The sequence below is a fragment of the Brassica rapa genome, chromosome A01 (genome assembly GCF_000309985.2).
Source record: "Brassica rapa cultivar Chiifu-401-42 chromosome A01, CAAS_Brap_v3.01, whole genome shotgun sequence".
In the NCBI taxonomy this organism is placed as follows: domain Eukaryota; kingdom Viridiplantae; phylum Streptophyta; class Magnoliopsida; order Brassicales; family Brassicaceae; genus Brassica; species Brassica rapa.
Genome location: NC_024795.2, coordinates 3,145,786 through 3,159,272, shown reverse-complemented (window position 1 = coordinate 3,159,272; position 13,487 = coordinate 3,145,786). Strand labels below are relative to the sequence as shown.

The 13,487-nt window shown below is 34.6% G+C and overlaps 3 protein-coding genes across 3 annotated transcripts; 2 read left to right on the top strand and 1 right to left on the bottom strand.

Moving 5' to 3' along the window:
• The first annotated feature begins 277 nt into the window (after positions 1–277).
• On the top strand, positions 278–2,694 carry LOC103851976 (proteasome subunit beta type-6). Its single transcript, XM_009128856.3, has 8 exons — positions 278–537; positions 674–750; positions 1,125–1,180; positions 1,287–1,359; positions 1,834–1,945; positions 2,084–2,157; positions 2,250–2,324; positions 2,412–2,694. The coding sequence occupies exons 1-8, from the start codon at positions 435–437 to the stop codon at positions 2,541–2,543; spliced, it is 702 nt and encodes a 233-aa protein (XP_009127104.1). The 5' UTR covers positions 278–434; the 3' UTR covers positions 2,544–2,694.
• Positions 2,695–3,462: 768 nt separating this feature from the next.
• LOC103851967 (auxin-responsive protein SAUR72) lies at positions 3,463–6,449 on the bottom strand. Its single transcript, XM_033279949.1, has one exon. It carries the CDS (start codon positions 5,453–5,455, stop codon positions 4,889–4,891), a length of 567 nt encoding a protein of 188 aa, XP_033135840.1. The 5' UTR covers positions 5,456–6,449; the 3' UTR covers positions 3,463–4,888.
• Positions 6,450–6,751: 302 nt separating this feature from the next.
• LOC103851956 lies at positions 6,752–13,153 on the top strand. Its single transcript, XM_009128838.3, has 3 exons — positions 6,752–11,824; positions 11,902–12,473; positions 12,563–13,153. The coding sequence occupies exons 1-2, from the start codon at positions 11,657–11,659 to the stop codon at positions 12,454–12,456; spliced, it is 723 nt and encodes a 240-aa protein (XP_009127086.1). The 5' UTR covers positions 6,752–11,656; the 3' UTR covers positions 12,457–12,473; positions 12,563–13,153.
• Positions 13,154–13,487: the final 334 nt, after the last annotated feature.

Genomic DNA, 13,487 nt, shown 5'->3' with positions numbered 1-13,487 from the left:
TTTAAATATCCAAACAAATGTACTAAACTATCTCCTGATTTCACTTTAATCCCCAAAATTGTAAAATTCACCAAAACATTCCAAATCATTTGTTCAACACACCCCTTTATTTTATTCAATAAAATTATAAAATATTTATTTAGTTACTTTTTATAAAATATAAAATAAGTATTTCATTTAACATTATTTAAGTGTTGGGCTTGTAATTGAAAGGTCCACCAGGACAGTTAGAGCTTGAACTTTTGCGTAAATAACGTTTCTGTCACGGCCCAATAAACAGCACCCAAAACAGAAAGAGAGAATCCGACCCGACTTGGGGATTAAGTCAGTTCTCCTTCCTTTTCTCATCAGTGTTCATCACCGTAATCTGAGATTTTTACTCTCCTTAACTTAGGGATTCTTTTCGTCTCACAGAAGTTTCGAATTCGACAGCGATGGATCTCAATCTCGATGCGCCACACTCTATGGGGACGACCATTATCGGCGTCACTTACAATGGAGGCGTCGTTCTCGGAGCCGACTCACGTACCAGCACCGGTGAGATTCCTTCTAGTGTTTATTCTGTTAATTGAGCCTGTGTTGAAGTGAGCTTTCGTTCGATTGTTTTATTTGGGGAAAGTATTTTGAGAAAAGCTGATTAAATTGGGATCTGTTATTATTATTACTCGCGCAGGGATGTACGTGGCTAACCGGGCTTCAGACAAGATCACGCAACTAACAGACAATGTCTACGTCTGCCGTTCTGGTTCGGTAATGTCTCTGCTTGCTAAGACTTCTTACTCAGATGTTTGTTACTCACGAATAACTTGCAATTTGGGTTTCATTGATTTCCACATGCTCTTATCGAAAGTTCTTTTTTTTTTTGAATGAATGTTAAATTATATTCAAATTAAAAAAAAAAAAAAACTTTTTTACAAGAACTGCAAATGTCTGTCATGTAGCTAAGATAATAAACAAAAAAAAAACATGAAATTTGAGTAGAGATTGTATCAGCGTGATGCAAGCCAAATGGTCAGTGCATCCTTGAAGCGGTTCCCTTCACAGTGGGGGGCACTGTGGAGAGTCTATTTCTGATTTGTTTATCGAAAGCTTTTTGCTTACTAGGTTTCTTGTTTCTTTTGCAGGCTGCTGATTCTCAGGTTGTATCGGACTATGTCCGCTACTTCCTTCACCAGCATACGTGAGTGTTTCCTTCTTCCCTTTATTCGAAGTAATTAAATTACTTGATTTTTTATGTTGTCATATGTACTTGGAGATAAGATCAATCGTTTGCTTATGGCTTTCAGAATCCAGCTCGGACAGCCTGCCACTGTAAAGGTTTCGGCCAACCTTATCAGGATGCTCGCATATAATAACAAGGTATACTAGCTTTTCTAAAGCTTGCAGCTTCTTTAGTAGGGAAATGTGTGTGTTGTTTCTACGAGGGTCGTTTCTTGTAGAGAAAGCATGCTGTACATAAGTCTGACCTTGTAATAATGGCAACTTGCTTACGTTTCATTGCTTTATGACTTTGGGGGCCATAGAAAGTTTGATATTGATGTTACATGTCCTAGCTAGGTTGCTAGTATATATGAAGAATGAATGATTGTTCTTTAGTCTGGAGAAAGAATATTTTTAAATGGAAATGCAGAAAGTTTATGTTCTAAATGCCACATTATCCAGTGGTCAAGATGTATGTATATGTATATCCTACGATTTAGTTCTCTGTACTAAGTCATATCTATCTTTGTCTTTTTTAACAGAAATGCACATCCAGTGCGTTATTGTATGGTTATTCCCTGTTTTGATTATTTGGATTTGTTGACTGAAGCATTGTATGTCTTTGGCTGGCAGAACATGCTGCAAACTGGCCTCATAGTTGGTGGCTGGGATAAGTATGAAGGCGGAAAGATCTACGGGATTCCTCTCGGTGGAACTGTAGTTGAGCAACCGTTTGCTATTGGAGGTAAAAACTAACTTTTCTGCGTCTTATGACGTTTGGGCTTTGGCATAGATTTATGTGTTTAAGTTCTTTTTGCTATTTGCTTATATGGTACTTAGCTTTCCTGCTAATAACTAGTGAAATCGTGTGTGTTTGTGTTAGGCTCTGGCTCTAGTTACCTTTACGGGTTCTTTGATCAGGCGTGGAAAGAAAACATGACCAAAGAAGAAGCCGAGGTAAGGCGGTTCAGATCATTATATATGCACAAACAAAAATCTCACGAACCCCTATTTGTGCTGTAACTGATCCTTGCTATTGTATTTTGCAGCAACTTGTTGTGAAGGCGGTTTCACTTGCCATAGCCCGTGATGGAGCCAGTGGAGGTGTTGTACGGACTGTCATAGTAAGATCTCTCGCTGACCATAAACTCTCTCAAGCTTAACTTATATAACCTAGTTAATAAAACTTTGTTTGATTTATTTTTGAACAGATAAACTCAGAGGGAGTGACAAGAAACTTCTACCCTGGGGATAAGCTGCAGCTTTGGCACGAGGAGTTGGAGCCCCAAAACTCCTTGTTAGACATCCTGAACGCTGCTAGTCCTGAACCAATGGCCATGTGATGCAAACAAACAATCATTCTATTACTCTGTTCAAAAACATTTTAAATGTTTCGTTACATTTACCAGTGTCCTACTCTAAACGATGTTTACTTATGGTTTTAATTCCTCTGTGCTCAAACTCGGTTAGTAGAAATTTTCCATCTTTCAGCTTCTTGTGCATATATCTTAGATCGTTTTGTCATTTGTGGGTTCAGTTGACTAATGATTTGTGGCCCATAATAGTCCATAATAGACCCAATCTAGGCCCATTGTGGCCGGGTTGTAAAGAAAAACGCAAATGGCCACGTAAATAGTAATAACTGCTTTGTGTACGAAGCCAATAACAGTAACTACCATCATTTTACTACACGTAATGTTCAAGTATCAAAACCGGTTATGAAAAAACTTATAAAGCTCTTATTTAGAAGGTCAGATTAGGGTTTGGAGATAGATTCTATATGATGCCAAAGCTTCAATCACAAACCTAGATCGGTTTCATTACCTAATTGTGCACAAATCAATTTGGTTTAGCTTAAATTCGATAAGGCAGCGCTTTGGTCGCCATAGAGGTTAATAAGAAAGCGCACAAAGCGAGCTCAAAGCGAGCGCTTTGTGTATGTTGCCTTGCCTTGAGGTGTCAAGTCGATGAGGACATCGCAAGACCTCGCTTTGCGCCATGGCGACCAAAGCGAGCGCTATTTTAAACCAAGCTGATGTACATGTTCTTTTTTGCGCAACGATGTACTTGTTCATGTGATCTGTTTAGCTGGCTTTTGCTCAAATAAGTATCTTTACTGTCTGTAATGATTAGTGCCTTGAGTGAACAACCAAGACTTTCTTTTGTTTCTCTTATTGTCTTTTAGTTCATAACTTTTGATACCAATCTTCATAAAGCAGTAAACTATATGAGTCACGGACGTACGATCACCACGATCTTTTTAAAGATTTTCTAGGATAATGGTTTTGTTCATGTTAAATTTCTTGCTGGATCCTGCTGTCTAGTGTCGTATATGGAACCTGCTCATATAGTCAATATTACAATTAGTATCCTCGAGATCAGGTGCAGGAGATCATGACACATGTGTTATTATGTGATTGCGTATGATGATGGGTGTTAAGTCTCAGGGTACATATGTCATGTGACCTTTCCGTTTTATCAGATCTCACTGCTTTAAGCATTGACTTTGACCATGAGAGAGAACATATCATTCCCTAAATACTCATCCTTTTTTTGTGAATCTTGATTGATTTTGGGAGGATACCAAGATCATTCCTTTGGATTTTGCCGTACTCTGTTAGGGATAAATCGCTTAATTGCATGTGGTTTCAATAATGAAGGGTGCTTAATTTAGAGAAAATGTTGCATGTGCTGCTGTGAGACTGTTATTCTATTCACTAATTAAGATACTTATTATAGCATTAGGTTTGGTTGTAAAAAGCATAGGATACTGTACATTTTCTAATCTAGATAATTTTAACAAGTCTCCACTTGATGATTAAAAAGTACAATGGCGTAGGTACTCTTTTATCTTCTTTTCACACTAATATAACTGATGTTAGTTACTCCATTAGTTTATGTTAAACCTCTGATTACTTGGCATAACTGCAACATCAATACACATGGGGTAGTTTCCGGTAAAATGAACAGATGATGCGTAGTTAGAAACATTTTGTCTTTTTGTATCAAGGTCTCCTAAGCCTAACCATGTGACCAAAAACTGCCATATGAATAACACGGTGTTGGAGTGTAACTTAAGCGGATATGGACTTTTGGGATGCCCAAATATGCTCTAGTCACTGGAGCATGCTTACTATTGCACCACCACTTCCTGTGCTGATGTGAGTTTGATTTCTACTTAGAGTTAAAGGACAAATACAGATGTTGAGAAAGAAACTAAACCATGTATATGTTTGTGATTATTCATTCACTCTTACACTACCTATGTGATACATTCTCCTTCACGTTCATTTGTACGGTGTTGTCCTCTTAGATGAAGGATTAACTTTTATGATATATCAAAATAACATAGATCTAGAATTTGCATAGAATGGAAGATACATGAACATGATGAAAGAAGGAGGTCGTATTGTGAAATTGCTTTGAATGCATCTACTGATGAACAAGAAGGTTTAACCTTTACTTTCTTGATTCACTTTATGAAAAAAAAAGAAAAGAGAACATTTCATGTTTTAAAAATTTTCAATCATCCGTTTATACATTTCATTATTCAAAAATCTCGTCTCTCATTCTTTGAAGTTGCAGAGTACACAAGTTCAAATCCCCAAGTGAAAAAGTTGGAACATGGGGAAGAGGAAGAAGAATGGTTCAAAGCAATCAACAAGCAAATCAAAACATACAAAAAAAGTTATCTGCACATTGGACTGTGAGGTTGGTGAGATGGAGTCCTAGGGATATCCGAAGGATGACGGTAACTTATCACTTCCTCAGTCGTTGCATTGAACCTACACTCCTGTGTAGTAAGGTACACATCAGCCTTGTTGTCCTCCATAATCTTCAAAATGCTCTCGAACACAGCAACTTCACAAGGAATCTTCAACACGCCAGCTTGTTGAAACCCAAACTCTTCTTCTGCTTCACGCAACAGCGCGTGGAAAGCTTGGTGGCTAAGGTAGTCCATTGGTATCTTGTATCTCTTCTCCTCCTTCCCCACCGAGACAGCTAAGTAGCCTTTAGGAACAGCTGTTACATCAGTGAAGGATAGTGTCCTCTTCAGAAACTTGATGCCCTTACTTGCACTTCCACTTCCTGTTCTGTTGAGTTTATTGTTGTTTTCTTCATCGTCGATCTTGCTGCTGGCTTGTTTTGATGCATGAGCTGCTTTACGCCATTTCTTGAGAATCTGTTGGAGCTTTACGATCTCTCTGATTTTGTTTGACTTCTTGGCTTCCATTGCGGAATCAGAAGAAGACATTGTTCTGTTTTTTTTTTTTTTTTGTGTTTGATTATCTATGTGTTGTGTAATGATGGAGACATGGTGGGTTTAGGAGGTTAGGGGAGATATATAGAGGTGGTGATGACATTTGGGAATCTTGTTTGATTATTTTATAAAATTCATTTTAAAATTAAATGTTTAAATTATTTGGCTAATCATATGCTTTTAGGTTTCTTAATACACCCAACTTGGAAAACCTCGAGTTGGGTTATCACTCTTGTAGTTTGACTTTCTCTAACTTAAATTGTAATTAAAACCATGTTTGTTTATGCTTTTAGAATGAGAATTCTCAAATCCACAATTAGTAAACACTTTTGTAATTGATACACCATGAAATGTAATTTTCAAAAATTAGATTTATGTGAGTGTTGTAATTTATAAAGTTAGTATAAAATAGATATCAAAAGCCATGATATAATATTCCTTTTTAAACAACTAAAGAAATAAATTTATTTTTACCAAACAATGCCCCGGTAAAATATTAAAATGTATTTTTCCATTAATATGCGAAAGGCCTGAATGATTTCAAACTCAGGTTTTAAAAATAAATGTAAATTGTGATATCCAAGAGCTTTATACTATACTGTTGGTATTAAGTATTAACTACGTATTATTGTGATGGGCTGGTATTGGCAATGTTGTGGGGTGAGAGAAAAAAGAACATGAAACATGGGGAGGGCTTCAGTTTCCAAAGCAGATGACTTCACACTTTAACGACGGATCAGTTCAGTTAGTTGTTCAAAAAAGAAAACAACAGATCAGTTCATGTGAATCTAACAATTGGATCTCTTCCTCTTCCTCATTATTTTCCTTTGAGTCATTCTTGGGTTCACCCCATAGAGTGAACCTCTAGGTTCACCAACCAATAAGATTTTATTATTTCAAATTTGATATCTTTTAAAAAAGGAAACAAAATATTCTCAAACTATATTATGTTTTTAAATTAAAAAAATAAAAATAAATAATAGTTACAAAAAAAAGAATTAAAAATATATATATTTTTAATATTCTCAACAAAACACTAAACCCTAAATCCTAATCCCTAAACCCTAAATCCTAAATCCTAAACCCTTGGATAAATCCTAAACTCTAAATAAAAACACTAAAATCCTAAACTCTAAACGCTTGAATGTTTTAGTGTATAGTGATTTTGATTTAGAGTTTAGAATTTATCCTAGAGTTTAGGATTTATCCTAAAGTTTAGGATTTATCCAAGGGTTTAGGGTTTAAGATTAAGGGTTTAGGGATTAGAATTTAGGGTTTAGGGTTTAATGTTATGCTGACGACGTAAAATATTTTTTTTTGTAATTATTACTATTTTTTTTACCTTTTAAATTTAAAAACATAATATAATTTGATAATATTTTGTTTTTTTTTTAAATATCGAATATAAAATAAAACAATTCTATTGGTTGGTGAATCTAGAGGTTCATCCTAGGGAGTGCACCTAAGAATAAGTCTTTACTAATTACAAGCTTTATCATATATATTACTCAAATGTACTTTTACTTTTTTTTACTAATTACAAGCTTTATCACTAACGACAAACAGAAAAGGAGTTTACAGAATTTATTGTCCTTACAGATGCATCCTCAGAAGTCCAATTCGAACATGGAGGAGAGTGTCGGTAAAAGACTTCTATTTCCACGTCACTGTTCATGCGGTTTCGGGTTTCAACTCCACTTCCTCATGTGAGCTTCTTTTTTACTTTTCTTATTTTATTTATCCAGATCTGATCATTTCTAACTCTAGTGACCCAAGTAAAATTTATAAGTATATACAAAATATCAAATAAATAACATTTTAAAATATATACAAATGCAAATAATGATTGGTTTCAACGACTAAATCATATGTTCCAAATGGTACAATTATTTAATTTATTATCATACCAACAACAAAAGGTCGGTTTAATAGTACGTGAAATACATAATAAAATGTTAACGCCGATTTAATAAAATAAGATACTTATCTTTAATGCATTATTCAATATTATAGCCTTCAAATTTTCAGACTGGCGATGGTTTGCATGTGCTGGTGATGAACTAGCGGGCAAGCAATGAATCTATCAGCATCGATTACGCAAAAAGCATAATAATTTTTTTTATAAAGTTTTAATAATATTGGTTTATCAGAATTTTAGAGCGGACTTTTTAATAATGAATTTAAATAATTGGAAATAACGCTAAAACTTATAATTCGTCTAACTTTATAATACACATAAAATATATGATTTTTCCATCCGGTCTCACATTCGTTTAAATGAACTATTATTCTAGCATTTTAAACCAGGAAAAATAACTTACAAACAAAAAATCTCCACTTTTGCCAATAATGCAAAATTTCGAAGTTCTCAAAACCACGAGCACCCATAGCTTACAAACTAACTAGAAGAGATATGGTAAGTGTGGAAACAAGTTGAAACATATAGTAAGCATAAATAGTTGATGAATAATTCAACTCACTATAGTTTCTGACAATTCAAGCCTAAAACTTGTTATATATATTTGTTATCTGTTGCATATGAGACTATCATAAAAAATCATGTATGTATCAGATAAAAAACAATCGGTGGGTCAACTACTAGAGAAAGCCGTGTCCACCGGTTTTGTCTACCAATTTGATCCCCGTCGTAACTGCTATCCACGAGACCAATCAGAGGCCACCAACCCACCATTTACTTTTATATTATTAAACAATCAATCTCTCTAATGATTCATTTACGTAGTAGCCCGTACAACATGGCCTTTATAACACAATTCACGTTAATTCATTTAGCACGTATTAGTAGATGTACTCTTGATTATCTATACAAACAGTTTAGTTTGCTCTAAATTCAAATGGTTGATTACTTTTTTGTCTTTATAGGAAAACATTCACAATGTTTTGTTTGAGGTTAGTAGGTTTTATACATTTCCCTCCGTGCATTCTTCATTAGTTAGTTCTTTATATATATTTAATGGAAATTTTGAGTTTAAGTTGTAAAGGTGGTATACTAACCACCATGCATGAAGAAACAAACATGTATGATTGAGCCCCTATGATGATTAAGAAAATGTAATTTAAACAAGCTGGCTTTATTCCCTGATCTTTCTACGTGCCATGAAGCAATAATGATTTTCATGATTGTAATTTTGTGTTAGATGATTAATAGAAAATAGTATATAAAATCTATTTATTATATGATACAGATTCCAATTTCCGATCTGTGTTAATCTGATCCTGCATTTGCTTTTGCTTGATCTGATTGCCAATGTCCACAAGATTTGATTTGCTGTTTTACAAAATGGATATGTGTGAGTGGCTAGAATTTTTAGAAATCATTTTTAGTTTACTATGTTTTTTTTAGATTCTACCAATTCTGTTATTGTCTACTAGATATGTCAATTTTTTTTTTTTTTGATATGATAATATTCATTACCAGGTGAAATATAAAGTTTGATACAAAAACTGGTGGATAACATGAAATCACCAAGAACAAGAACCGAAAGACATGCCAACTAAAACCCATAACGGGAAACTTACGACCATAACATAAGCAAGACATAGAACCTGAAATCAGCAACTAAAAGTTTAAAACACAACAGACTAAACCGTCTACACAAACCATAAGATAATTCAGTCGATAGATTTCCTAAATAACAGAAAGCAGTGAACTAGATAAGACAGTATATTGAATGGCTAAAAACTAAGATTCTTTTATAGAAAATCTAGAAGGTATTTTTTTTGTCACATCAAGATTATTCACCTTTCAATAAAAATAAAAATAAAACTAGAAGTCTTCAAAAAAGAAAAAAGAAAAAAGCCAAACACTAAAAATCCAACCAAGTGAATATGGTCGGATGATACGGCAGACTTGGAAATGTGTTAAGCACTCCGAGTTTAAACCTACAATCTAGATTATTTATTTATGTGGCCAGGGCGGGTTTACGCCATTTGATAGTATTACCGAGTGCTGTGCCCGGTTTATGGGAAATAGTCAGGCCCATGGATCTTGAACACCTCCTCGTTGTTTAGAGAAAAAAAATCTAAAAATCTAAAAATCCAAAAACTCATATTTATCAATTATCAATTATCAATTCAGTGCTCGAGAATTTATTTGGTGGTCAATAGTCGATCAGATGTGCCGATACCAATAATCCACTCTAAACAATAAGGCCTTGAAGGTTAAATCAAGCAAATCATAATATCTCATTGATATTGAAAAAGCATGTACGCCTAATGTCACAATTCTCAAGCCCAAAATCATCTTGTAGTTTATATTGGGCTAAGAGTATTTTGAGACCAAGACACATATTTCTAGTAAAAATTGTTGAAGTATATAGCTCAAATCAAATGGTACTAAATCAAGCTTCCAAAAGAAATGATCAAATATGTCATTGTGATAGCACACGAAGTATGAATCCACCACTAAGTAGTCGACCTTAACACCGTAACAGAATTATCTTTTATCAGCAAACGTCTTTCATCTTTCTTAAGAGTGACGTTGTTTGTCTTCGCAGGTGAACCAAGTTTCTAAATTAAAAATGGTAGAACGATATCAAATTGTCTTTTGTTTTATTGTCCTTTATCTTCTTTTTTTTGGTTCAAATATCCTATTTCTTATGATAAGTAAAAGATAATAATCACTTTCTAAATATTAGTTGCCCAATAAATTACATTGTTACTCATTACTCGACAGCATTACTTTAAAATATGGGTTCCAGAAATGGACAGCATATTTGTTTCTTCCATATGTGGGAAACATGATTCGAACATCAACGCATACACATATTGTCGGATCTATGGCGGATGACTAATAAGCTAAATAACACTGACATTGAAATTTGAAAGTCATAATACTCATTATCATTGAGTCGATCTCCAAGCCTCACAAAAAAAAACTATATACTAGTAAACTAAAGTTACTAGCTTGTATTTGTCTAAAGTGTATGGAAATTTAAGGGCCGATATCAAAATTCTATGTATGATAATATAATGCTCGATATTTAACAATTTCTAAATTATTAAAGAACTCAAGATACTGGTCAATGACTGATCATTCTACTTTTTGAGTTTCCTTTGGTGCTAACTAATAAGAATCTTAAGAAGGAGCACTATAAATTAAGTCCGAATCAGAGGACTGAAAATACGAACCAAGCCGCACTTCCCGTCCAAGAACGTTGGACCAGAGCTTAATTATATTTTTGACATTTTAAAGATTGTGGAAGTTTTGGTTACTGGTATGCATGACATATTTTACATAGTCAAACGTCCGACCCAAAATATTTAAATTCTTAAACACTTTGGGTTACATGTCTTGATATCCAACATATATGCTCCAATAATCCACACATCGTATCTGAAATATATATTCAGCATACAACCAGTATTATAAGTCGGACTAAACTACATGCATGATAATGCCCGATTATGGATGTATATCATATGTCACCAAGAGCCAATGTGGTTTTAAATTGGTCTTAATGGGTGTTCTTACTATGCATATCCCTCCACTCTCCATAATGAGCTTTCAAAAAAGATTGATATGAGAATTCTGAATGTATAGTTAGTTCAACGTGTTGGAAGATAAAAGGAGTAGGTAAAATTATCACACAAAGACCAAAGAAATAAGTCATGAAAAAGTTTGAAATGGTTAAAGGTCGGCCTCATGTCTTATCTTATCTCATATGATATGGTCCTCGTCAGATTTCACTCATTTTTATCTTTGAGAAACCATTATGTATACTAGTTATCGGGTTGCCAATGTTCTCAATTTATAAATAAAAACTTTGATGGTCTTAATGTACAATTAAATAGATAATACAGGCCTTATTCAAAAACTATGACTAAAAAGAAGAGTGGAAAAGAGATTTAAAAGATATAAATCAAAAGCGTGAAGAATTATAAAACATTATGATGGCCTCCAACTAGATATCTTGACAAAAAAAAAAAAAAAGAGAGAGATCACTATGGAAACTATAACAATGGCGAACAAAAGGACAAACATGCGACGTGCACCATTTTTTTTGACGTGCTCAATTTTATTTTGGTATTCATTCTTCATTTTTTTTCTTATAAAATAGGGTCTTTTCTACTTCAAAGTACCTTCCAATAAGGCAATAAGTCGTCACACATAGAGAGGCGTTACAAAACACACACAACAGAAATATTGGGCTTTGATAAGTTTTTGAACTAGTAATGGAGTGGAAAGAAGGTTACTTAGATGTGATCTTAGTGCCGCTAGGGCTAATGGCATATGCAGCTTACCATGTTTACTTATGGCACAAGTTACGTACACAGCCTCTCACCACCGTCATCGGCACTAACGCTAGAGCTCGCCGTTTTTGGGTCGCTTCCATCATCAAGGTAATCCTCGACCTCTTTAATACATATACACACATATATAAACTCATAAGTATGTTGTATGTATTTGAACTAATCAGGACAACGAAAAAAAGAACATATTGGCCGTTCAAACGCTAAGAAACTGTATAATGGGATCGACTTTAATGGCCACAACATCAATCCTCCTATGCGCGGGTCTAGCTGCGGTTATAAGCAGCACGTATGCGGTAAAGAAGCCTCTAAGCGACCCCATTTACGGAGCTCACGGGGAGTTCATGGTGGCTCTTAAGTATGTCACAATCCTCATCTTCTTCCTCTTCTCTTTCTTTTCTCACTCTCTCTCGATCCGATTCATCAACCAAGTCAATATCCTCATCAACACTCCCTTTCCTCCGGAGGATTTGGAGGAGATGATGATGATGATAACGCCGGAGGAGTACGTGGCGGAGTTGCTAGAGAGAGGGTTTGTTTTGAATACGGTGGGGAATCGGTTGTTCTATGCGGCGTTGCCTTTGATGCTTTGGATATTTGGACCGGTGCTTGTGTTCTTGTGTTCGGTCATGATGGTTCCTCTTCTTTATAATCTTGATTTTTTCTTCTTCGGCAAAGAAAGAAGCAAAATCGATAGAAAATCTAGTTTTGGATCCGTGTAGAATCATGTTGATAAGCAATATACGTTATACTCTTCTTTAGCCTTGTGAATGTACAAACAGCTTCATTTTTATGATAATTCAAATACTTATCAAAAAAATAATATATATATACGTTATACTTGCATGCAGATTTCGAAAATTTATTTAGGTTTCGGTCTAATATCTTTTGGTTCAAGTAAATTTCTAATTATATAATGCGTGATAGTATAGTTATCATATAGTATTGATTTGATGGAAGAGTATACAGAGTATGTACATCCCTACATGAGAACTTAAAGATTAAGTTGGAGTAGGTGTCTTGTGTAATGTGTCACGTTTCGGTTTGTTGAGATTTGACGCTATAATTGGCATTTCCATGTGGGTAGCTTTATAACTTATACGCGTATGAAGATATCTGTGTGCGTTATTTATTTTTATAAATCATGTGACATACGTCGACCAAGAAATGGGCTAAATAGGTGAAGTACATCTTTTATTCCGTGCACTAGTATCTCACTTAGTTTGTTGTTATGCGTCAGAACTAGTCGTGACGATCGAGCCTATATAAATCCTCCCAGTTGTTAAAAAAAAAAAAATCCTCCCAGTCTGCACAGCTGTTTTCCTATGCGTACGTAGTATGGAACTTAAGGATTTTTTGGAACACCAATTTCAGTAAAACTTAAAATCTCCGGTTGCAAGAAAAGCTTGTAAGCTACAAGCATAAAAAGATACAACATAAATGATACGAATAGAAAAACTTCTAAGATAAAAAAAATAGTGAATTCAGAACAAGCTTCGAGTGCGTCAAAACCAGATTTACTGTGGATCTTGACGTTAGTATCCGATCCGAGGTTTATCGGAATAAAATCCGTTCCATCTTCTGATCCCGAACGAACCGCTACACAAAATAACATAAATTGTGAATCTCACGAGTGATGAGACCTCAACTTGCGAGTTAATGTCATTGCTTCTACCGAGCTACCATTGTCAGTTTATCCAACTGTTTATTGCTTTTTGTTAATTAAGGCTGTTTACTAATTGTTGGCAAAGTA

Bases quoted from the DNA above. Each gene is read 5' to 3' on its own strand.
- LOC103851976 (XM_009128856.3), top strand. From the start codon at position 435: ATGGATCTCAATCTCGATGCGCCACACTCTATGGGGACGACCATTATC. The intron at 538-673 runs GTGAGATTCCTT...TTACTCGCGCAG, and splicing joins CGACTCACGTACCAGCACCG to GGATGTACGTGGCTAACCGG. The intron at 1,360-1,833 runs GTATACTAGCTT...TTTGGCTGGCAG, and splicing joins TGCTCGCATATAATAACAAG to AACATGCTGCAAACTGGCCT.
- LOC103851967 (XM_033279949.1), bottom strand. From the start codon at position 5,455: ATGTCTTCTTCTGATTCCGCAATGGAAGCCAAGAAGTCAAACAAAATC.
- LOC103851956 (XM_009128838.3), top strand. From the start codon at position 11,657: ATGGAGTGGAAAGAAGGTTACTTAGATGTGATCTTAGTGCCGCTAGGG. The intron at 11,825-11,901 runs GTAATCCTCGAC...TGAACTAATCAG, and splicing joins GGGTCGCTTCCATCATCAAG to GACAACGAAAAAAAGAACAT.